General features: G+C 44.5%; 1 protein-coding gene across 1 annotated transcript; it reads left to right on the forward strand.

Moving 5' to 3' along the window:
* Positions 1–4,356: 4,356 nt before the first annotated feature.
* LOC130583426 (uncharacterized) lies at positions 4,357–12,637 on the forward strand. Its single transcript, XM_057382755.1, has 11 exons — positions 4,357–4,816; positions 5,172–5,306; positions 6,090–6,214; positions 6,484–6,552; positions 6,718–6,831; positions 7,577–7,692; positions 7,973–8,028; positions 9,402–9,454; positions 10,140–10,267; positions 10,854–11,010; positions 12,088–12,637. The coding sequence occupies exons 1-11, from the start codon at positions 4,607–4,609 to the stop codon at positions 12,173–12,175; spliced, it is 1,251 nt and encodes a 416-aa protein (XP_057238738.1). The 5' UTR covers positions 4,357–4,606; the 3' UTR covers positions 12,176–12,637.
* The last annotated feature ends 10,177 nt before the right edge of the window (positions 12,638–22,814 follow it).

Below are 22,814 nucleotides of genomic sequence, written 5' to 3' on the forward strand. Positions count from 1 at the left end.
CTCTATGAATTTGAGAGACCCCATGGGAAATGCCCATGACCTCTCCCTTTATTGGTGAATAAAGTTGTGGGACTCCTTTGTCTCCTTTTTGGACATAARCCTGTGGATTAATTTTCCTAACAAGCCCATCCAGTGTCACCCCTGCCATGGGCAGAGACACCTCTCGCTGCTCCAGAGTGCTCCGAGGACCATCCAGCCTGGGACACTTCCAGGGATCCAGGAGCAGACACGGTTTATCTGAGCATCCTGTGCCAGGGCTTCTCCACCCTCACATGGGAGACTTTCCTCCTAACAGCCAAACCTGCTCTGTCAGTTTGAGGCCATTCCCTCTGGTGCTGTCACTGCATGCTCTTATAAATAGTCCCATTCCATCTTTCCTGTGGGCTCCCTTCAGGCACTGGAAGGCCACAATTAGGTCACCTTGAAGTTTTTCTTTTCCAGGATGAACAATCCCAGCTTTCCCAGCCTTTCCTCCAAGCAGAGCTGCTCCATTATTCTGACCTCCCTGGTGCCTCTGGATTCTCTCCAGCAGGTCCACATCTTTCCTGTGTTGTGCCCCAGGGCTGGGGCAGCTCTGCAGGTGGGGTCTCACCTGAGCACAGGGACTGAATCCCCCCTATTTCCTGCTGGGGATCAGCCCAGGGCACAGGGGATCCCGGCTGGGCCATGTCCACCTTCATCCATAAAAACCCCCAAATCCTTCTCCAAGGCTGCTCTCAATCTGCTCATCCCCAGCCTGGTTGGAGCCCAGGCTGCCCTGACCCATGCAGGGTCACCTGCAGCACCCACAGTTTGACATATGAGACCTCATGGACTCAGGATTTGAGAGTAAATTTGGATTTGTAGGCTGCTGAGTGATCCCCCATGGTGTTACTGCATCCCTGAGGATCTGTATCCTCCTGGAATCTTCCTCACCAGCAGCAGATTATCATCGTGCCCTGCGAGAGCTGAACACGGATGCAGTGGGTKTTACTTCAGTTTCTCCATGAAGAATTTTTGCTTTATGTCTACACTATTTTCGTGGTCATATTTCATTACAGTCCCTCATTAACTTGTGCCTCATCCCTGGGAGTGTTCAAGGCAAAGTTGGACAGGGTTTGTAGCAACCTCAYCTAGTGGAAGGTGTCCCTGCCCATGGCAGGGCTGGAACATGATGAGCTTTAAGGTCCCTTCCAGCCCAAACCATTCTGGGATTCTGTGATTTCACGTCTTAAGAGTCTCAGGTGATTTGGCGTCGAATTTGGCATGTTCAGCAGTTGTTCACAATGCTTAAAACATCAGCAGTTAAGTTATTTGATATGGAAATAATACTACATGMCACTCATTCAGAATTTCCCACTGTGCATTAAGAGAAATACAGACCTGGTAGCTTAAAAAACAGAGGCAAAACAACAAACCTTGCAGCGTGTGAGCTGAGGATATTTTTGAAACACATTAAAAAAGCTGAAGGATGACAAACAGAAACGATGACAACTCAGGCACGCTCCTACGTCCTTTTTTTCTTGTAGCATGACCACCATCTAGTGGGATACGAGCAGCCAGTGCACAAGGGTTGTATGTGTTGATAGCTGCAATAAAATACATCTCCTCACACGCCTGTGTTTGTCTCCTTCTGGGATGGAAAGCTTGATTTTATGTATTTTCCTCTATTTCCCACCAGCTGCTTGCAGATGCTAAAAGAAAATCAGTCAATGCCAGTATCTCTGCTGTTCAAATACAATTATGTAAATCTCCAGACACAAAATCATAAGGACTGATTTTTTTCTGAAACTTCCTTCTCCTTCTGTGTTTTCCTTAATGTAACTAATTGTCATTTATGCAGGAATGAAAACTAAATGGAGATGGTATTATATTATTACTTGTATTATTTATATGATATTGTTTATATTATATTGCATTACATTATATGATATTATATTMTATGGAGCTTAACCCTTGAGAAAACCACTGTTCTTATGCTTTTATCTCAGGATGGCTGATGTACCACAGTGACCCAGAAGTTACMAAAATGTTAGGTACTGTGTAGTCTTATTTTACCAATATGCTTATGCAGAAGCTTACATTTAATTTAATTTAACCAGGAATTCTTGAGTTCAGCTTGTGTTTTCTTTGTGTTTTAGCACTGTGCATCAGTCGCAGACTCCTCATTTTCTCCTGATCTTAAAACCAAATCAGTTGAGTGTTTTCTTCCCCACACTTTTGCTAAACATGTGGAGCAGCCCTTATTTTAATACACACAGTGGTGGTGTTTTCACACTAAAAACATTCTCAGCACATCAGGACTTCAGTTCTTCTGCAAGTCCCAGTAGTTTGGAACTCATTTCCACCAGGAATGGCATTGCCAAGATAAATTGTTTGCCAGAGATAACTCTGAGTCCTCAAACAAATTACCTAAGAAATGTGGAAACAGAACGTTGCACGAAACAAATTGTTTCCATGTTTCCTGTCCTCWCGGGAAGGAACAGAGCTTATCTGTGGTACAGATTCTGCAGGGACACACACAATGCCTTCACCATGGGTTGGGGAGGTTCTGGGAGCTTTGGAATGCATCGCRTATCAGAACACATGAAATAGTCACACCCCTCAGAAATGCAAATATTGAAATTTAAATCATTTGTGTAGGGACTCACAACAGTTTGGGGAAGGGTSGCAAAGTTCATGTGTTGCACTGGGGAATGAAAGGAAGAGTTTAGAAGGAGCTGTCATTTGTTGTAGCCCCTTCCACCTCAGGCAGAATCGAGCTGCTCAGGATTTAATTATGAGCATGTTTGTAAAGTCCCARAGGTTTGCCATTTGTGCAGATCTTTCCCCATTGACCATTGCTTTGTGTCAACAATGTGTTTAAATTCTAGCAAAAAAGAAAAGCTGTTTTTCATAATCCATTCCCTTTGCAGCCTTTCTGTGGACTGAGCCCCATCTGCCGTGCTGCAGGTGCAGAGTGATAACATTGTGACACATCTCTTTCTGTTTTAGGCTGTTTTCAATCCCTCCACAGCACAATCTGAAGTATGAAAATAGCCTYATTATCCCTCTGGCTCTCTGCCTACTGTATGAGCTTAACTTTAAAATGTGCCTGTTCAATATTAACTGAAGCAACAGTGATTTACAGAAATTAATTTCTGAACCTCATTGTCTGAGTCTCTGGTGCCTTCTGYCCTTCTCCTTTTGATTTGATGTGGCCCATGGACAGCAGTAAAACAACACAGAACAGTTGTGCCTGGTCTCAGAAAATGGGAACTGTGTAAACCTGAGGAACCTTTTTAAGAAGGTTTTAAAAGGAACATCTTACACACTAAAAGCTTTTGAAAGAACGATAGAAACAAGATCATTGAGGCAGTGTAAGTGCACATCAGAATCAGGTAAGACTGGATAAAGGGCAAAAAGGAGCAGCAGAGCTCAGGAGGTTATTAAAACAAAGTTGCATTCGAAGAAGAAAATCGAAGAAACCACAAGCACTGATCTGTTAAACCAGGGCAGAGGTGGCTATAAAACCAAACTGAACACAATGGAAACAAGGCATAAAAATGTACAATAAATGCTTTTTCAACTAACAGGGAGTCCACTAAGAAGTTTGTAGAGCTAACAGGGAGTCAAAACGCCCAGGAGACAAAGAAAGTGCAGGTTCTGAGAGCCCCAGGGCTCTCCAAGGTGAGATGAGCTGCACTTCACCCTCTCCTGAGAAGCTGTGTTTGTTTTAGCACAGAGAAATGAGACTAAATGTTTGCTACTTGTAMAAGGAATAAAAAGATCTTTTGTGTGGCCAACCAAAAGCATTCAAAAATATGGCTCCTAGGAATGGTACCTACAAGAGATGCTGAAGAGATGCTGAGATGCCTGCTGTGGGTGRGGTTTTTTGGTTCCTYRGGTGAATTGGGCYGACCTATGTATGCCAAAACCYCAATAAAACAGGATYAGAAGTCATAGACTGATAGAAYAGYTTGARTTGGAWGGGTCCTTTTAAAGGTCATCCAGTCCAAGTYCYCCCTGGCACRGGCATATTKGRCAAGACCAGGYTGCTCAAAGYTGCCTCCGAATGTTTCCAGGGAYRGGGCATCCAGCACCTCTCTGSCARCCTGTGYCAGCRTTTTACCACCCTCTTTGGAAAACACTTATTTAACTGTCTAATCTTAAACTGGCTGTCCTTCAGCAATCTGCATCAAAGAGTTGGGATCCCCGGGAAAGAGCCCAAACCCCACTTTTCTCCACCGCATCACTTATCCTGCACGTTTTCCTAGAAACTCGGCCGCGTCTTTCCAAGASAACTGCCTGAACTTCCCTTGCAGCGCGTAGTAAATAAAAGCAGCAAATGCAACTTCCCAGAGTTGGACAAGCCCCTCGCGGAAATGACCGCGATCCATCCCGGGACACGGCAGGGAGCGGCCCCGAGGCGGGGTTTGGGGGCGGCCGAAGCCAGCCCCGCACCGCACCGAGCATCGCACCGCACCGAGCATCGCTCCGCACCGAGCACCCCGCATCGCTCCGCACCGAGCATCCCGCATCGCTCCGCACCGAGCATCCCGCATCGCTCCGCATCCCGCATCGCTCCGCATCCCGCATCGCTCCGCACCCCGCATCGCTCCGCACCCCGCATCGCTCCGCAGCCGCGATGCCGGCTCTGCCGGCGCTGCTGGCGCTGGTGGCCGCGGCGCTGCTGGCGCTGCTCGGGGCCGGACGAGTGGCCACCCGCGGCTCCTGGGCGCCGCTGAAGCGCTGGGCCCTGGGCTGCCTCCTGCTCTGCCCCGGCTCCAGGCAGCGAGCGGCGGCCGCAAGCACCGCAGAGCCGCGCCGGCCGCGCCCGCTCCGCGCCGACCCCCACGTGAGTGGCCTGGGACCCCCGATCTGGAGAGCTTTTTACCCGGGACACCCCACTCTTATTCCCTGGCATCCCTGTCTCCCCCATGCCTGGCATCTCCCTGTTCCCCTGGCACTCCATTCCCCAGCAGCCCCACGTTCCCCCAGTCTCGAAACTTCCATCCCCATCATCCCCATCATCCCCACGTTCGTTCAGAACACTTTTATCCCCCTGGATCGGGGTSCCTGCTATGAAACGCAAAAAGTGAAAGTAAAATTTCTTCCCTGAAAAGAAGCCTATGAAAAACAAAGGATTGCTGACCTTCTCCCCTCCCTTTCCTGCCTCCCGCTGGAGATGAAATCCATTTCCCTTTCCCCAGGCACTCGATTCCTTGTACTTCACTGGCTTTGCAGAGACCAACAGGACYTTTGTGATCACTCGCCTGGCCCGACGTCCCGCTGGCCTCTGTGAGATGTGGCTGTTCCTGAGGCTCGATGGGATAGGGGAGTTTGAAGTAAGTGCGATGTGGGATGACATTCGGGAGCAGTGTTTAACTCCCATCTTGAACCTCTGTTGGAATCCTAAGCCAGAATTAATGTTCKCTGCATCTTCATTAACATCCCACCAATAAGACACTGATGCTGTGTCCAAAGGCAGGGGTAGACTGGTCAGGGTACTGGGTTTGTCCCTATTTCAGCAGGATCTGACACTCATTCCCTTTTCCCATAATGTGCACAAAMCAGCATATTTTCTAAAAAATGGCTTGGTAAATCTCCCAGGAAAGATTAGAGCATCCAGTCTTCCCAATAAATTGCAGCACATGGTTAATGAGTTCTATTTTCTGCTTATGGTTGGTTTTTCCCCCTTTTTTAATTTTAGGGCTATAAAAACCATTTGGAATTGCCTCTTTAAAAGAGAAGGAAAAGCTTTTAATGAGTTATATRCACATCTGCTTCATTCTTGCTGAAAAGAAAGCTTAATCAGATAGTATTAATCAGATATTTTGCCTGCAGGTTTTCYTTTTTTGTTAATGGCTGGCTGCATAGTAAAGAAGGAGAGGAGACCTGACATAAATCCCTTTGCACTCAACTCCCTCTACATTCACAAATCTGTTTCACTATGTAGCCACAACCAGAAAAAGCAGGAGAAATCCTGTTTGAAGAGTACAGAAAAARAAGAGAGAGGATTGATGTGCATTAKTTKGGGTTTTAATAATGTTTAGKATAACAAGACTGCTTTGTGGTATCCTCACAGTTGAATTAAGCAAATGTTTTACTGAAATGTTCCCTCGTTTTAGCACCCACAACATCCAAACATGATGGTGAGAGATGAATCTGAAGAGATCTGGAGGGGAGGAGGTCTCACTATGGAATACTTGGAGCCCCAAATGTGCTGGAAGATAAATTTTGATGGATTACTCAGGTATTGCAGCACTCCCTAATTCTGTTTATCTACATGTAAAACCAAGGCTTTTTCAGCACTATCTGGGAAGAAATAATTTAACCAGCTTGAACTAAAGGCTACTTGGTAACCAACACACTTTGATTTTTAAGGAATGAAAATATATCTGATAYTGTACATTATTACAGGTTCTTCTGCATTGTCTCCTATTCAATCCAATTCCAAACRTGTAATAAACATTTGGTTGKTTGGTTAGGAGCGATATAAAATTAWAGTGCTTTGCCTTGCAGGAAAGGACCCTACAGRCAGCAGTGGAGTGAAGAGGAAGGAGAACTTGTACCAGTTAAATTCTCTTTGCAGTAAGTTTTTCATCTCTGCTTTTGGGATGTGAGTTCATGGCTCATTTAAAATTACAAAAATCAAATTTTTCCAATAAAATACRAAGATTGCCACTGTCCAAGTAGCAACATGGCCTAGTATGAGCTGAATGCTAACAACATTTTTTTCCCTGTGTTTTTTCCTAGCTGGGAGAACTTCACAGAAGTTTTTAACTTTAATGCTGACAGTAACCCCAGCAYATTTGCACGTGCCTTAGCCCAGGAGCCATGGACCATCGAGCTCTTCCAGAGGGTCAAAAAGTGAGAGGCAAGATTAATGTCTTGTGGGGTTAATGAGAATCTTTTCTACCAATCTTTTCAGGATAGATAAAGATGTTATAGCTGATTTTAGAACTGGGTTTAATTTGAAGTGCTCTAATAAAGAACAAGGCTCCTRTTTTCAGTGCCACACCAAACCTGGAGGATCCTGCACGCAGATGGGATCTCCTGATATGTGGGTGAAAAGACCTGCCCACAGATCTGTAAAACCTTCAGCATCAGAAATAGTTTTTATTCTGTCTCTTTTCATTGGTTTAGGCAGCTGCCAAGGTCAATGGCCCATGTATATCTGAGAAAAGGAATATAATTCTGTGAAAGAGCTGAAGTGGTGTTTTAAACATTATACAAGCTTTGGAAAGCTAAAACCATGAGAATCGAGACTATGTTATATAAATAGAAGCAGAAATTACGTCTATCAATAATGTGTGGTCTTTGGTGATACCTGCTGAGTTCTAAGCAGCAGCTGTGTGGCAGCTCAGCATTTCTGCAAACACAGSCTGTTTTTATAGTCTGTCAGAGTGAAAATTTGCTGTTGTTTCATTCTCAGGTGTCTCATTATGTAACAGTAACTGGGAAATGTAAAAGTGATTGCTGATGTGTGAAATCTGGGATAGCCATGGTGCAGATGCTCTGAAATCTCCTTCATTTTGAGATGAAGATTGGCACTGAGGCTTTTTGAGGAGACCTGSAGATTTTGCCTGTGCTGATCCACCCTTTTTTCTTCCAGACAAAGGGAACARCATTTCCGCCACGAGCAGTGGGGCCTTTCTGTGGGAGAAATTGAAATAGAAAATCACGGCAAAATGGAACTTTCCCTCAAAGGCGTTCGGAGCCACTCCTACGGTAACAGCTCCAGAAAGAATTCCCTCCCTTGGGAACACCTTCAGTGTAGCTGGCACTGGCAGGGCAGTGAGACTGTAAAAATAACCAGGTCCATGTTTGGGCATGAAGCTAAGACATTCCAGAGGAAATCCATCCTTATTTTGGGGACATACATTGCTTACCATGTCATCACTTGCTGGGTATTTATTTATCCAAAGTTATTGTCAAGTCAGGTACTGTTAGTTCACATTTCCCAGGAATGGTGAACTTTAGATTGGGGGGTTTTGTTCTTTTTTTGCAGGTATCCGGAACTGGGCTGAGATTCACCGTTATGTCATGATTTTGGCACACTTTGAGGTAGGTATTAACATGGCAATGTGCTGCTTAACCATGGAATTGTTTCTGAGCTTGTCAGGAGTRTTTAAATAACCAGAAATCAGGAACTGGGAGCATCCATGGCATACAACCAGAAGTTGGGCACCATTAACTCAGACCAGCGTTGGGAGCAGCTCTCAAAAGCAGAGCTATGTGTGTAAAAACTGAGATTTCACCACACTGATTGCAGCAAAAGTTGTTTTGATAACTTGAAACTGGTTGTTTTTGCTTTCTAAAGGAAAATCAGGCAGCTTGACAGGAGTTTCTCAGCTGCTGCAGTAGCCAGCACTCTGTGGGGTTGCTGCAGTGCTGATTCACATTAATGGGAAGCCTGAGGTGTTCGAAGCATCCTAAGCCTTTGTGACAGCGCTCAGCAAATATTTCTGGCTGTGCTGAGCAATAATTCCCTGCTCTGCTGTGTGCAGGAGAGGCAGAGCTGTGGCTGCTGGGAGCACACAGCCCAGGGACATGCTGAGGGCTGGCCCTGCCAGCTGCCAGCCAARCCCAGCAGATGCTCCTGAAAAGGCATTTCCTTTGCCAAGCCAGGCGTAAATCAAAACTCTCATTATAGGCAGCGTTACAGGAATTTAGACTGAATTCAGAATCAAAGTGCTTCTCCCAAATATATGGGGCCAGCACAAAAGCACAGCTTGGAAAATCCCACTTGTGSAAATGCTGATTTAACAGGTGCTTGTGTACCTTTTACTATAACTGAGCTTTGGCCCTACAATGTGTGTAACCAGGCAGTAAACTCTGCCTGTTCTTCAGAGTTATTGAGGACTCAAAGTGACTGTGCCTGYTCTGCTCCTCATTAAAAAGCCACCTGATTTTGTTAAGAATTTCATTGCAAATTGAAGTTTGGAGTCCTCTTACCCTGAGTGTCTGTACATTGACAGCATCAAAGAGGAGACTTAAATTTGCCTCAGAGCAGCCCAAGTGGAGCGTGAAGAGGCCAGACTCAAGGATGGAAGAGAAATTAGTAAAACCAGGACATTCTAGTTTCTTCTTAGTATTTTTCCCTGATTTTCCCCAGACATAGAYTAATGCAGGTTAGAAGTCTGGTCAAAGTACATCAGTTTTGCACTTCTTTGCAGGCATTTTTTCCCTCCTGCGTCCTCTCGCTGTGGACTCTCTGCTGTCCCCATTGTCCTTGATTTGTCCCGAGTGTGTTTGGTTTATATTCCTGCGCTTGTTTGCAGTCAGATTTTCCTGGCAGATGTGGTGAGAGCATTTTAGARTGTGAGGCCATAACACATTGCACAATATCCAGTGTTTGTTCTTGGTGCAGCTGGTGAAGGACCCTCAGAAATGCCTCTGCACCACTTTTGGCTGCTTTTTCTTTCTCTCCCTTGCAGGATGGGACTGCAGCACATTTAACAGTCATTAACATGCCRGCCACCACAAGGCAGTAAGTGACCAAAGCTGAGCTTGCTGAAACCATGCATCTGAAAGGCTGGAAAAGCTGCTCTGCAAGACACCTGTGTGCACATTCTTGCTTTGAACCTGGGCAGCCCMATTTCCATCCACACCCTCTTGGTCCCTACTCCCAGTTAGTCACCAAGATAGGTTTTACTTCCCATTGCCTCGATTGCTGAGGGCTGATGCAGCTGCCTGTCTGTCTGGATGATTTAGATGTACAAACTGGGCATTTCCAGCTGTTGGAGAAGGTGTTTCTTGTGCCAGGGCATTCCATGCAGAGTCCTGCCTTGCTGGCCGGTGTTCACTGCATCCAGAAGATTAAAAACTGATGTCCATGGCACCAAGATTGCTCCAAACCCCATCCAGCCTGACCTTGGGCACTGCCAGGGATCATGAGGCAGCCAAAGCTTCTCTGGGCACCTATGCCAGGGCCTCATTGTCCTCAYAGGGGAGAATTCCTTCCCAATATCCCACCAAATCCCTGCCCTCTGGCAGTGGGAAGCATTTCATTGATTGCACAAGCATTTTCCCTCCTGGCACTCCATGCCCTGTCCCAAGATCTCCCCAGAGCCTTCTCTTCTCCAGATTGAACAATCCCAATCTCTTGGCTGTGTGCCGCTGTTTTTGAATTTTGAATTTGAATTTGAAACCCTCTCCATTCCTCTCCCCTGCAGCCTCTCTGTGGGTTACGTGTTTTTTCCTGATGGGAAGAAAGCTGGCATTGAGTGGTCCAAYGCCTCCCTGGCTGATCTGGCTGAGGATGGGCACATCCAGGATGAGTATGGAGTCAGTTTTACTGCTGGTAAGCTCAACACAGTCCAGCCACATCTGCCTTCATTTTTTGGGATTCAGTTCCTCTAGTGGARGAATGACTATTCAGTGAGATTCCATGTGAACCTGGGGAATGCATCATCTCACACGCTGAGAAATATACTTGGAATCAGAAAATCATGRCATGGTTTGGGTTGAATGGGAMTTAAARATCATCTGCTTCCACCACCCCTTCCATGGGCACTTCCCTGCTTAAATTAAATTAGGTGTGGTGTGTCCTGGGTGAGATGTGTCCACTGCAGTATCAGGGCCAYAGGTTCCAGAGGGACAGTTCCAGGTTCTGTTTGAGGTGGCTGTTTATGCTAATCCACATAAAATATGTGATTTCCACTTTTTTTGGGGTGTAAAAACATCTGTTATGAGGTGGATTCATCCAGAAATCTGGCAGATCAGTTGTCCTTGATTTGCAAAGTGGACAGGAGATATATGACTCTTCAGAAAAACCAAAAAAAAAACCAAACAAAACCCATGCACAAAAATAATAGATACGGGGATTTTTGGAGATAAAATACTGCTGAGATTTGGTGACACTGTTTCCTTTTTCACTCTTCTCCAAGGTGGCAAGAGCTTTGATGTTTCTGCAGTTCTGGATAAGCAGAGCTGCCCCGTGGTGTACAATGGCCTGAAGGGGAGTGGGGTTTTCCACGAGTGCATTGCAGATTTCCAACTCAATGGCTTAACTCCAGGCTGGGGCCTGGTTGAATTTTATTACAGGTAAAATAATGACAGGCAAGAAGTGGCAAAGAACTCCCATCCTCCTATATTGATTTATGGGCTACAGCTCCACAGATATTTGAAGCATAAATGCAGTGATTTTTTTTACCTGATGTAAAGAAATGTTGTTCATTTAATGTTTAATTAATGTGTTTATTAAGTTGACAAATGCCCTATATATTACTTGAAAAGGAATGATTGCACAAGCACTTCATGGGAGCAGCCAATTTGTTTGTTACATAGGTTTATATAGGTCTCTATATGTGTTTGTGAGTTGGAGGAGGGTCCATTCTGGAGATTTTCTTGTTTAGACCATCTCTCCCATGACAGAAATTAAAAATCATCTGCCCCAAACAGAGGCTGTGGTGTGAAGAGCAAGGGTGAAACTTGCTCACTCAAGGATTAGTGTGGACAGGATTTATTAGAACAGATAAATGTTGGGAAAATCCGTGCAGGAATGGCTGTTCCTTGCAGGGGCAAAATTTCATCCACAAAGAACATATTTCTCTCTTCAGTGAAGTGCTGTGTCTCCTGCCACAAGATGGTCACRCTCTGTCACTGGAGCCTGTTCCATATGGAGCCTTTGCTCTCATRAAAGAAAAAGGCAAATGTTGTTGTTTGCATTTAATTTGCTTTTTAAAATAAACACAACTYCTTGGCTGTCAGAGGAAATGCCACGAATGACTTTCAGGAGATTCAGGGAGCTCAGCTCCTCCTGAAAACCAGACATGCTTAAAGCACCTAAAAAGGTGCCAAACACCCTCTGGTTGAACTTGAACCTGCAGCTGCTGCCAGGTACCTGCTGCCTGCCCTCTCTGGCTGTCCCAGGCTGTCTGGAGGAGGAAATGACCCAGCAGGGGAAAAAAAACCCCAAACAGGGCACATTCTGCAAGTTCAGACAGTCCCAGACTGCTCTGGAGCCGCCCCAGGGAGCCTTCATTTGGCAGTGCTGCCACAATTCCCAGCTCCATCTYACATCTGCTTCCAAACCAACCCCATGGCACAAATGGAAGGGTGGGGGTGTTTTTCTTCCCCCTTGCACAAAACACCAACTCAGCATCGCTGCTCTTCCCGCAGGGACGAGGCCGCCCAGCCGSTTCTGAATCTGCAGCTTGGCTCTGAGGCAGAAGAACCTGACCCTGCCACCCATGGCTCCCCTCCATGAGCATTTACAGGCTTCTCCCAGCAATGTTAGCAAGCAGCAGCTTCCAAAAAAAAAACCAAAAAAAATCTAATTCCCTGCAAAATGCTCTGGTTTGAGTGTGGAACTCGTCACAGGATGCTGGGGAGGTCGAGGGTATAAAAGGATTTGGGGAGAAATAAGATATATTTTTATTAGKGCAGCTTTCAGTGGTTGCTAAGCAGGGTGGTCTGGAGGCAATTTGGAGGAAGTCTGATTGCAGGAGGAGTGCCCTGGGAGGGATCACTCCATGCTCTGTCCTTCGGTGGTTTTCCTGAATTGCCAGCTGCTCCCCACCGTGACGACCAGGACCTCAGGCTATGTGGATCTCTGACCCAATTTAGCAGCTCCTAYCTTCTTCCAGATTTGTTTTTGAAATAAAAGCTGTATCTTTCTGAACTCTGGTTATTATAGTCATTAAGACGTGGGAAAAACTTGTTACAGGAAACTGCACAGATTTGATGGTTTTGTCTATGGCTGTATAAAAGATGAAGYGGAAAGAGCAGCAGAAACTGCATCTGAATGAGATGTCCTTTAGGAACAGCATTAATGGCCAATGAAATAAGTGGTACAAACACGTTTTGCCCTTGTCTGAAGGAAAGCCAGGGTCTGGTAATCCAATTTAGAAAGGGATGTGAACTCCTCATTGTTCACTTGTGGGTGCCACATTAATCACAGCATCCACAATAATCACTGGCCCRCCACAGTAGCCTGCAGTGGAGTCCTTGCCTGTATGTATTTTGCCATTAAATACTGAAAATTGAAGATATTTAGGATATGTCCAAAAAAAAAAAGAAAAAAGAAAAAGCAAAGTGGAAAGTCTGGAGAGAAGAAATAAGGGAAAGATGCCTTATAATTAAAATAGCACCACCATTTCAGAAAATAGGGAAATCAGGGTGCATATCTTTGCATTTTTATAATCCCTGCTTGGGTTAACATGGGAATTTAAGAGAATTTAAAGAAGAGTTTTTCCTTTCTAAGGCAGCCCTTACACTTAATACTACAACAGATRCAGAATGCATCATATGCAGAATGGGTGCATGAATATAAAATTACTCCACYTGAATATGTGACGAGCATATCCCAATTTGGGTTGTGTCAGTGGACAAGGCTGCATCACAAGCAGCAGCCTGACGTGCTGTGACAGGCTGATTTTATCAGCAYTCCCCTGCAGCTGGAAGAGATTCCCATTCCCAAATTTCTAACCTCATCCCTGCTCTGCACCCCAACAGGTGCAGGTGCTGTGCCCCTCCTTCCACCCCAAACCACYGCTGACTTTTGGGTGCGTTTCTGCTGGAGCAGGCATTGATTCAGAGCTTTGGGGTTTTTTTTCTGGACTTTAAAAACACTTCTCCAGTTACAGTGGTGTTARGAGCCGCATTCCTGCAAGCCTTGCACAAACCCAGCAATGCCTTAAATCTGTCTGTGCTCTCGTGGTCTCAAGGTGCTGAACCAGGGAGCTTCTAAATTACTCCAGACCACGGTACTTTGCCAGGAGGGAAGGCCTTAARCCTCTTTTTACACCTAAGAAATCAGTCAAATAGGTAATTTTAGARAGGTTAGGAAAATAACCGTGTTATACATCACGGTTTGTTCTTATTAAGTGTGGGGCTTGTTTTGCTATGATCTCAGGAACATCTGTTCCTTTTTTTCCCTGCAGTTCTTSTCATCTCTTTCCCTTTCACTTATTTCTTCAAGGCTAAAACATTAACATTTATAAGGAGAAATACAGGCACGTCATAAAACAATGTCTTTGGAGGTGTCAGAGCATGTAGACAATGAGAAAAAATTGTTAATTATTACTCTGGAATGATAGTTGGAGAAATCGCTGCCCAAAAAATTCCATGTACAAGCCAAAAATTAAAAAAAMCATCCCATCAASGAAAAGATTGGTYTGGCTGTTTCGTGATTCCAGAAACTGGGCTGCAAGTAGGAAAAAGGCAGGTGTCTCCCCAAATTATTGGGAGTTCATGTTCCTGCAGTGGAGGAGGCAGAGATGAAGCTTTCATCACTCTCTTTTTGTCCTCTTTCCTCCTTTCTTTTGGTACCAGTGGGTGGAGAATGAGAGCACTGCYGAGTTCAGTTGGGAAAAGTTCAAGCAGGGTACAACAAATGATTAATAAAGTTTGGAGCTGGCAGGTTTATTTGCCAGGTGATGAACTGCTGGGAGGGTATTTCAGCTCCAAGGGCTGAAAAAAATTGACTGCCGGGGGTTTTCTCCCTGGATTTCGAATTACTTTATAGCCAGCTCGTGTCCAGGACACATGGAATAACTTATTTAATTTAAAATAAATCTCCCAAGCCCCACKCTTTGACCATCTGAAGTGGCCCTTCTCTTGCGGCTCCTTCCTCGGTGGAAAAATCCATCTTGGGAAGTGCTTCTGCAGCCCGAAAACATTAATTTTGAGCCAAAAAAGCAATAAACGGAGGTGAGGCCTGGCCAGAAGTGAAATGTAGCATGTGATCTGCAGGAAGGGGGGCGGCTGGAGCCTCCTTGGGATGAGCAGCTTCYCCAGCATCTGGGAGGAGGGAACACCTGGAATTGCTGCTGCTGTCAGCGGGCCAGCGCCTGACACGGCAAAAAACCCCTCCAAATCCCTGCAGGTCCCCCTGGAGCTCCCCTGCTCGTTCTATTTCAGCATCCAGGCCTTGTGAAGAGGTCATTTAAAGGCTGTCAGCCCCAAACTGAGCATTTCCCATCAATCTGCCCTTGGCTACTGATGTCTTGAATGGTAAATATTTTACCACGCTTATTTATTCGCCCTCCTTCTTGCACTTTTTCATATCCTAGCTAGAAAGGCCATTTGCAGTGACATTGTATTTCACTGGCAGAAAGAAAGGAARGAAAAAAAGTCTWTTTTTTTTTMTGTTTGGATTTATGTTGTAGCTTTACAGTTGGTGAAGCAAAGCGTAGCCCAGGGAGCTGGGTAATTTATCAACAGAAATGCTCTGCATGGCCAAATTATCTCTGCAAAGCAACTCCTTATTGCCAAAGTGGACTTTTCCCTCCATGAGAACGTGCTCAGCAGCCAAATAACTCCGAGACATTCCAGCCAGAGTGACTGATAACCACTCACTCCCCTCTCCCATTTACTGGAACCCCGACTCCCTCGCGCTCTGCCATAAAAAGTCACATCGCTCTGTCTCCATCCAAAATTGCTTTTTCCCTAAATTATGACTTTTTTATTGTCGCTCTTCCCACAGACTCCGAGCTCAGGTGTCTGCAGCAAAGTCTCTGAAGGGATCTGTCCTGGGGGGCTTTTTGGATCCCCCAGTTCTGAGGTATTTTCCTCTCCTCGTTAAAGCTGTAATTAGTTACCCCATCGATTTTTGCTTTTATTCAGCATAAAAAAACTTTTATTAAACCGTAGTGCAAGTGAAGTTCATTCTAATCTGGCCATAAAATTTTACGAGGGGTGTAAATCAAAGGGAGGAGTGGCAGCAAATGCTCTGGAACAGTTGAGCCCTGTTCAGGCTCTCCCAGTGGGGTTAAATCCCTCCAGGAGCAATTAGCCTAACGAGCTACTCGGTCCACTTATAAATAAMGTCACTGATGGAGACATCTGGAGGTGTCTGCTCTGTGCACGGGGGACTTCCCAAATACCCTGAATGAATGCTGAATGACCTTTTTTTTTCCTTCATCTGCAGGATGGGGGTGGAGATRCAGATCTGACAAGTCCCAGCATGTCACGTTTTTATCCTGTTTTCCAGGAAAGATAAAGAAGGGAAAGCAGCGGTGACGTTCTCAGCCAGTGTTGTCTAAATGTCTTGGTGGCTGAGCTTGGGACAGCGTGGCTGATGTGCTGACCCCAAATTCTTTGGTTAAAATAGTCTAGAAATGGCTCTGGGCACAATAAATGATTTCATGGATCAAATCCTTGTCCCAGCTCCTGGGACCAGCAAGAGATTCCTGGCTGCTGTAGGTGTTAGAAATGGATCTACAGCAGGAGATCCAGATGATGGATCACAATCCTTTCCTTCTGCAAAACGCCCCAAATTAGGCACAATTGATACCTTTTGATTGACCTTTTTTGACCTTCAAACCTCCCTTTTGGGTGAAGCACAGGAAATTCCACTGATTGTTGCTTTTTTTGTCGCTCCTAAACATCCTTCGAGCAAGAGCTGGCTAATTGGTTGATAAAGAATGAAAAAATTAATTATAAAACCAAGTTTAAGTCTATTTAGTAGTGTTTGCAGAGGTGAGGAGTGGGAAAAGCTCCGAGGTTACACAATGTATGGTTGTCTTTCCTAAAGCATCCAGATCCCAGATTTCCTTCCCCACTCTTGTTCCTGCTGTTGTTCTAAGGCAATGCAGGCTTCTACCAACATGTTTATGAGCTGATAAAACCATAATGCCAGGAATGTTTTCCTTCCTCTATTGGATTAACAAAATAAGTGACTTCYCAGATAGAGCCTTGTTTACCCTACTTTCTACACCAAAATAACGGTTGTTATTTTGCGAGTTGTTGCCATAATTCAGTGAGAGGTGAGAAAATCAGATTTTCTCGGCCTAAATGCTGATGTAAGAGCTGTGCACCTCTGTGTGGATGAGAAATGTTCTGCTCTGCTGTCACACTGCTGCTGATGCCTTAGGATTTTTAGTTACTATATTTTCGTGCATCTATAGTCTTGTATTTCTCCAGTACAGTGCTAAGCTCCTGCTCTACCTTTTTTAGACAAAACAATTCCTCTCTGAGCCTGAATCCAAGGACACCTCAGAGCCCCAAAATATGGGAACAACAGAGAATTGGGGAGGAGCAAGTTTGGGGTGGTTGAGATCATCACCTGAAAAGATCATTGGAGAATTAAGACCCAATATTTAATAAGGCAGAACTTACAAAAGGTGAAGATCTCGTGACCCAGTGTCCATTTTGGGAGGAGCCTCAAGAGGAGGCTTTGTCTGCCCTCAATGTACCAGGGGGCCTGTTAGGCCTGGATTAAAGTTGTCTGTTCTCATTCTCTTAACTTTGTCTGGCCTCTATTTCAGGTGAGCCTGATTTCAGGCAACAGATCCACCTCACTGCTTTGTTGGGCTGGCAACCCTCGGTGGTGACAGCAGGGCTGACATCGTGTCCAGCCCAAATATCCCAGAATAAATCACAGCAGACATTAAAGAGCAGCCACTGCAGAGCAATTCTTCACTGGACGCATCAGGAGCTTCTGAGGGCACGGGGAGGACTCCCAACGAGGCAGAGCAGCCCCACAAAATGCTTTTCATAAAGCAGAGGGAGGATYTGAACTGATCTCTGTGAGATTTTCCCAAAGCCATAAATCCGCTGCTCTCGATGTGTGGCGCGCTCAGAACAAACTCCAACAACGAAGCGGGAGCTTTGGGATGGGGAAGAGCCCTGAACCACGGCAGCTCAACTCCCAAAATACATAAAGCATTTCATCCAGGGAGATCAAAGTGCCTTTCATGGGAAGGAAGAGCTATGATCTGTGTTTTACCCACGGGAAAAGGCTGGCTGGCCAATTTTACAGCAGCGTTTTGTAATTGCTAACCTGGGAGTTTGCTCTCTGCTCCTCGCAGCTTCCGGATGTCCTCRCAGCCTCTCGTGGGCTCTGCCCACACCTACAGCAGCTTTTGCACTTTTTGGGGTGGGACACAGAGCAGGCAAAGTGAAAAAAGGGGGGAAGCCAGCAAAAACCCCAAATCATGGTCAAAAATGTAAATGAAACCCGGCAGCAGCTGCTGTAGATTGCTGCGGTGTGATGCTCTGTGTAAACGCTGTGCAATCACCCCCAGTAAAATGGTTAAAATGGGACTGCAAAAAATGGTGCTGGACATGTTGGACTGTGAAGAATCCTCAGTTTTAATGTACTTTGTGAATGTGGCATGATAAAAATCCGAAGGTTTTTCCTGTGAATCACTGCCAGGCTTTGGGTTTCATGGAGACAAAGGGGTCAGCTCTGTTAGCATTGAACAGATATTTAGTGGAGCACCTTTATCCTGGATAATTTAATATTCTAGAAATGATGGAAAAGCCCTGGAATGAGTGAGGATTAGATCAGTTGACCCTCACCTTAACAAACTGTGGATAAATTGTTCCTGAAACATTACCTCCATATTTTTGCATTTGTCTGGGAGAGAAAGGGACGCAGTGGCAAAGCAGCGTGGAATGATTTGGGTTGGGGGGACATTAAAGATCATCCCATTCCAGCCCCTGCCAGAGGTGAGACATCTTAAACTGGGACTCCAGCTCTCCACACACACAGAATGATGCTCACAGAAAGGGTCAGGATCTGCATTCTCACAGGATCTCCAAGTCACAATGGTTTCCCATGGAAAACTCCAGATATAACCAGAATAGCAAATGTTTCTGCTGTGGGAAGGGATTGTGGGGTTTGGTTTCAGCTGGATCCAGATTTCAGCCCTTGTAACGTTTGGGATGCTCTGGAGCACCGAGAAGCTCTGCTGATACTCAAATCTCTTCTGCAGCTGGTACAAACTGGAAAATGAAAATCCATTTCTAACATTTCATTCCCCTTCAGCCTTTCCCAGTATCATTGGTGAGCTGCGACTCTGCACCCTGGTTTACATGGACTTGGCCAACTCTCTCCAGGAATATCATTAGATATTCCAGGCAGGAGATTCTTTTCTGCATTTATTTAATATAAATCCTTCCCCATCCCACCTGACATCTGACTTCAACRCTGCTTGCTAACATTAAACAATATTCCATAGAAAAGTTATAATTCACAGCACTTTGAGGGTCCTGGGRGCAGGGTTTTGAGCAGGTTGGTGGGCAAACAGAGCAGGAAAAGCCTCAGATGTGCTGGGTGCCTGCCAGGTTTGGTGTTGACCCAGCAGGATGAAATCTCTGATGCCATCCCAGAGCGAAGCACGRCCCCATCCTCCTCCTCCTCACCCCATTCAGGATGCTGCTTTCCCTTCTCAGGAATTCGGGATGCTTTCCCTGCCTCTCCCCTTTCGCTCTCCCGGGACTGGCGCTTCCAATTCGTCTTCTGGAATGACTGGGAGGGTGTTTCCTGCAGGACCTCGTCTCTTGGATTTGTTTCCCCTGTATGATTTCACAGACCCTGGGCTCTTTTGATCTCCCAGGGCTGGCGTTTCCAGCAGCTCCCTGGGGCTCCATGAAAGGGGAGTGAGGAAGAAGAGTTCACATGTGCTGCACAGAAATCTCCATATTTTAAAGGGTATCCTGTGTCCCCCCTGGAACATTTTTAATGGTCCACAAATCAGAAGGAGAAAAAAAAAAAAGTTGAAAACCACACTTAAAGCATTCATTGTTCAAAGCTCAGATCCCTGGGACTGCTGGAGGCTCCACAGGGCCGTGATTTGAGGAATTCTGTGCTGGGATGGACTCTGGGTGCTGCTTTCAGGTGCTCAGTGTTTATCTTCCAGGGAAATATTTCCATTTTTGGGCAGGGAAGCAAGCAGGGAGATTCCCAAGGAAAAATATGCCCAGGCGTAAGGATGGAGATCAGTGCCCTGCTTGTGACAGGGACTGGAGAAATGAGTTAGAAGAGATTAATTATTATTATGTTAGAAGAGATAAATTACTATAAATGTGCACAAGAAGAGGTAAATTATTACAAATGTGTGCTAGAAGAAATAAAGACTGCTTTTATTCCTCTTTAAAGCCCCTGGAGCAGAATTCTGCCCATCCTTTGATGAGGCTCAGTCATCATGGGGGCAGGCCAAACCAAAAGTGGTGTTTGGGATTTTCCAAGGGTAAAACCAGCATTAATTCAGTTGTTCCAGCTTTTTTCTCCCCTTCAGGCTCTCCATTCCTTCCCTCTGCAATTCCCAGTTGCTAACAGAGGAAAATGGAGAGTTCCAAAAATAAACTCTGTGTTTTTTTTGTTTTCTTTTTAAAGTGGGCTGTTTAATATGCGTGTCCTGTTTAGTGTTTGGTGACAGGAGTCCCCAGGGGTGAGAAAGCTCCAGCTCTTTGGCAGGGAGATCCATTTTGAGGGAATGATATCCAGAAATTGGATTTAATTCTTACCTGGACTCAGAAGTTCAGTTACTGGGACTGAAAAAAACAACATCCCACGAGAAGTAAATTATGGGATCTGCAGCTCATTGCTGACACAGAAAGAAACATAAACTCGTGAAATTGTGAGAGTGGGTTCTGCAAATCTTTCTCCAAATGTGTCCATGGTCAGCTCCAGACTCTCCTCCTCCTCTTCTGGCTGAGGAAACCCAAAATGTGCAAAATCCAGAGGGAAAAACCCAACGGGTGGGTGAAGGGACAGGAATTTCCAAACTTCTGTCTCATTTCAAACAGGAACACCGGAATCCATGGGAATATTTTGTGATTATCAGGGCTCTAGAGACCTCTCGTGGACAAACAGATTTGCTTTTTTTATGTTCCATGTTTATTTTAGGGATAGAGTCTATTTATTTACCAATTATTTAAATTATTGCCAAAATTTTAATTTATTTATTATCATTATTATCAATATTATTATCATTATAATTATTTTACATTGTTATAATATATTACATTATTATATATTCCATGGTGACCCAAAGGTGAATTCCAGTCTTACAGTGATGACCAAGTAAATAACATCTTAAATATTTTCCCACTTTCTCACTTTGCCTTGTTCTCCATTAATGTAGGATTTTTGTATTCTGGAGTAGTTTTTGGCAGTGGAAAAATCATTTTAATTCACTTTGGGTTTGTTTTTTCTCAGAATTTTAACTTACAGATACTACAAAAGGAAGCATTAAACCAGCAGCATTAAATTCTTCCTTCCTATTTATTTATTGATTGTAAATTACTTGGAATGTGGTATGTTTTTCCTAATCTGAAAAATTTATCAAGGTTCATCGATTTTATTGACTCTCTTCCCCCTCCCTCAGTTTTAATGACCATTTTTTGTCAGAAGGCAGAAATTTTACTCCAGCCAGAGAGAAATCTGGGCTTTGCTGAGCATTTTTGGGGCTGGCAGTGGGAGTTCAATGGTTTAAACCCACAACCCTTAAACAAGAATTCAATCAGTGACCGAATTTTTATTTATTGCTAAAAAAAACTTCATTTTTTTCCCCTGAGAAATATATTCACCTGGTTGGGCCCAGGCCCTGAGAGGTCACTCCTACGAGGTGAGATTTATCCCAAAATCCCATGTCTGTAGCCATCTGCCAGCGCAGGGATAAATTGCTTTTTCCACAGGGATTATTCAATTTTTTCCACGATCTGCCTCATTTTCCAGCTCCATCCTTTCCTCACTTGGGTGAGTTATTGGTGGCCCTTGGTGTTCTTACTTACCCAAAAGGACAAGGAGAAATCTCTGTTTATTTCCCCACCCTGGCTTGGCATGAAAATGCCATAAAATTAAAGGCAGACAAAGAATTTGATATAAAGGAGCTGKAATTAAAGAGTGGGTTCAGCCCTCAGCCCTTATCTCCAGCCCCTCCAYGTGAGGTAATTTTTCTTTTTAATATGGCAATAACTCTGAGCTCTTTTAAAAGAAAATCCAACAATTTGGGACAAAAAGCTACATTTSAAAAATAAATTCAAATCTTGGCAGGCGGCGCTTGATTTCACATGAAAATTTCAACCTAGTGGAGTGCTGAAAACCAAATTTATTTCAGCTGAATGCACTTTGATTTTTGCAGGGGGAAAAATTCCTTTTTAATTCTTTTCTGCCCTTTTCCTGACAATATTTTTTTTCTATTTTTTCGTTGCTTTTCATGGCTTTGGTTGTAGGTACAAAGATGGGATGTGGGAGCTGAGGAGAGGATGAAGATGTTTGGGTTCAGGGTGACTTTTCCTTTCCCCAAACTCTTCTAGGATTCTTTTATATACTATGTAATATTTTATATAAGATTTTAAGTGCATTTTAAAGTGGATTTTAAAGGAATTTTTAAAGGAATTTTTTCTCTTCAGCTGGTTGCTCTGCCCAACTCCRAGACCTGCATAATTTTGACTCCACTTTTTATTTATTCTTGTCCTTGTGCTGTCTGTAAACCAGAACCTTCTCACAATAAAACTTTTTTTCAGACATCAGGGAAAACCTGGAGAAATGTAACAGTGGATTTTAATTCGAGGGGAATTAAACAAAATTAAACAGAATTTTTCTGTTTTTTCTCCCTTTTATTAATGGATATCACCCTTTAATTCTGGATATCAGCTGTATCCAGGCCAAACACATCTCTGGAATCCCAAATCCTTGCCCTATTTTGCTCTCCCTCTCTACCCAAATCTTTCTCAAGAAAGAGGAAGGTTTTTGACAAACCACCAAGAACTTTGAGGCTGGATATTTATTTTTCCCAACCCATCCTATGAGCCAATTAGCGCTTTAATTAAACGCACGAGTCCCTATCTCTCTGTTCACAGCTATTCTCCCTGATATCAAACAATTGCCTGGTCCCAGGCTCCAGGAATCAACGTTATCACAACTCATGAGATATCTTATTTATTTTGGGATAAAAACACCGAATTCTCCGATAGGAACACATTCTGAAATCCTATTTTTTCTCTTTGCGGAGCGCGGTGATCTCAGCGGGGTTTTTTTTTTCCTGTTGTCCAGCCCTGAACCCTAATCAGGAGGAAACAAACCCTGCTCCCCCTTCTTTTGGGGCAGATAAGATTTGGGAGGTTATTAATCACGGGGTCAAACGGGCGATGGGCGGGTTGATATCAAACGG

This window comes from Malurus melanocephalus, unplaced genomic scaffold (genome assembly GCF_030028575.1).
Source record: "Malurus melanocephalus ecotype Western Australia unplaced genomic scaffold, MMel_1.1 scaffold_585, whole genome shotgun sequence".
In the NCBI taxonomy this organism is placed as follows: Eukaryota; Metazoa; Chordata; class Aves; order Passeriformes; family Maluridae; genus Malurus; species Malurus melanocephalus.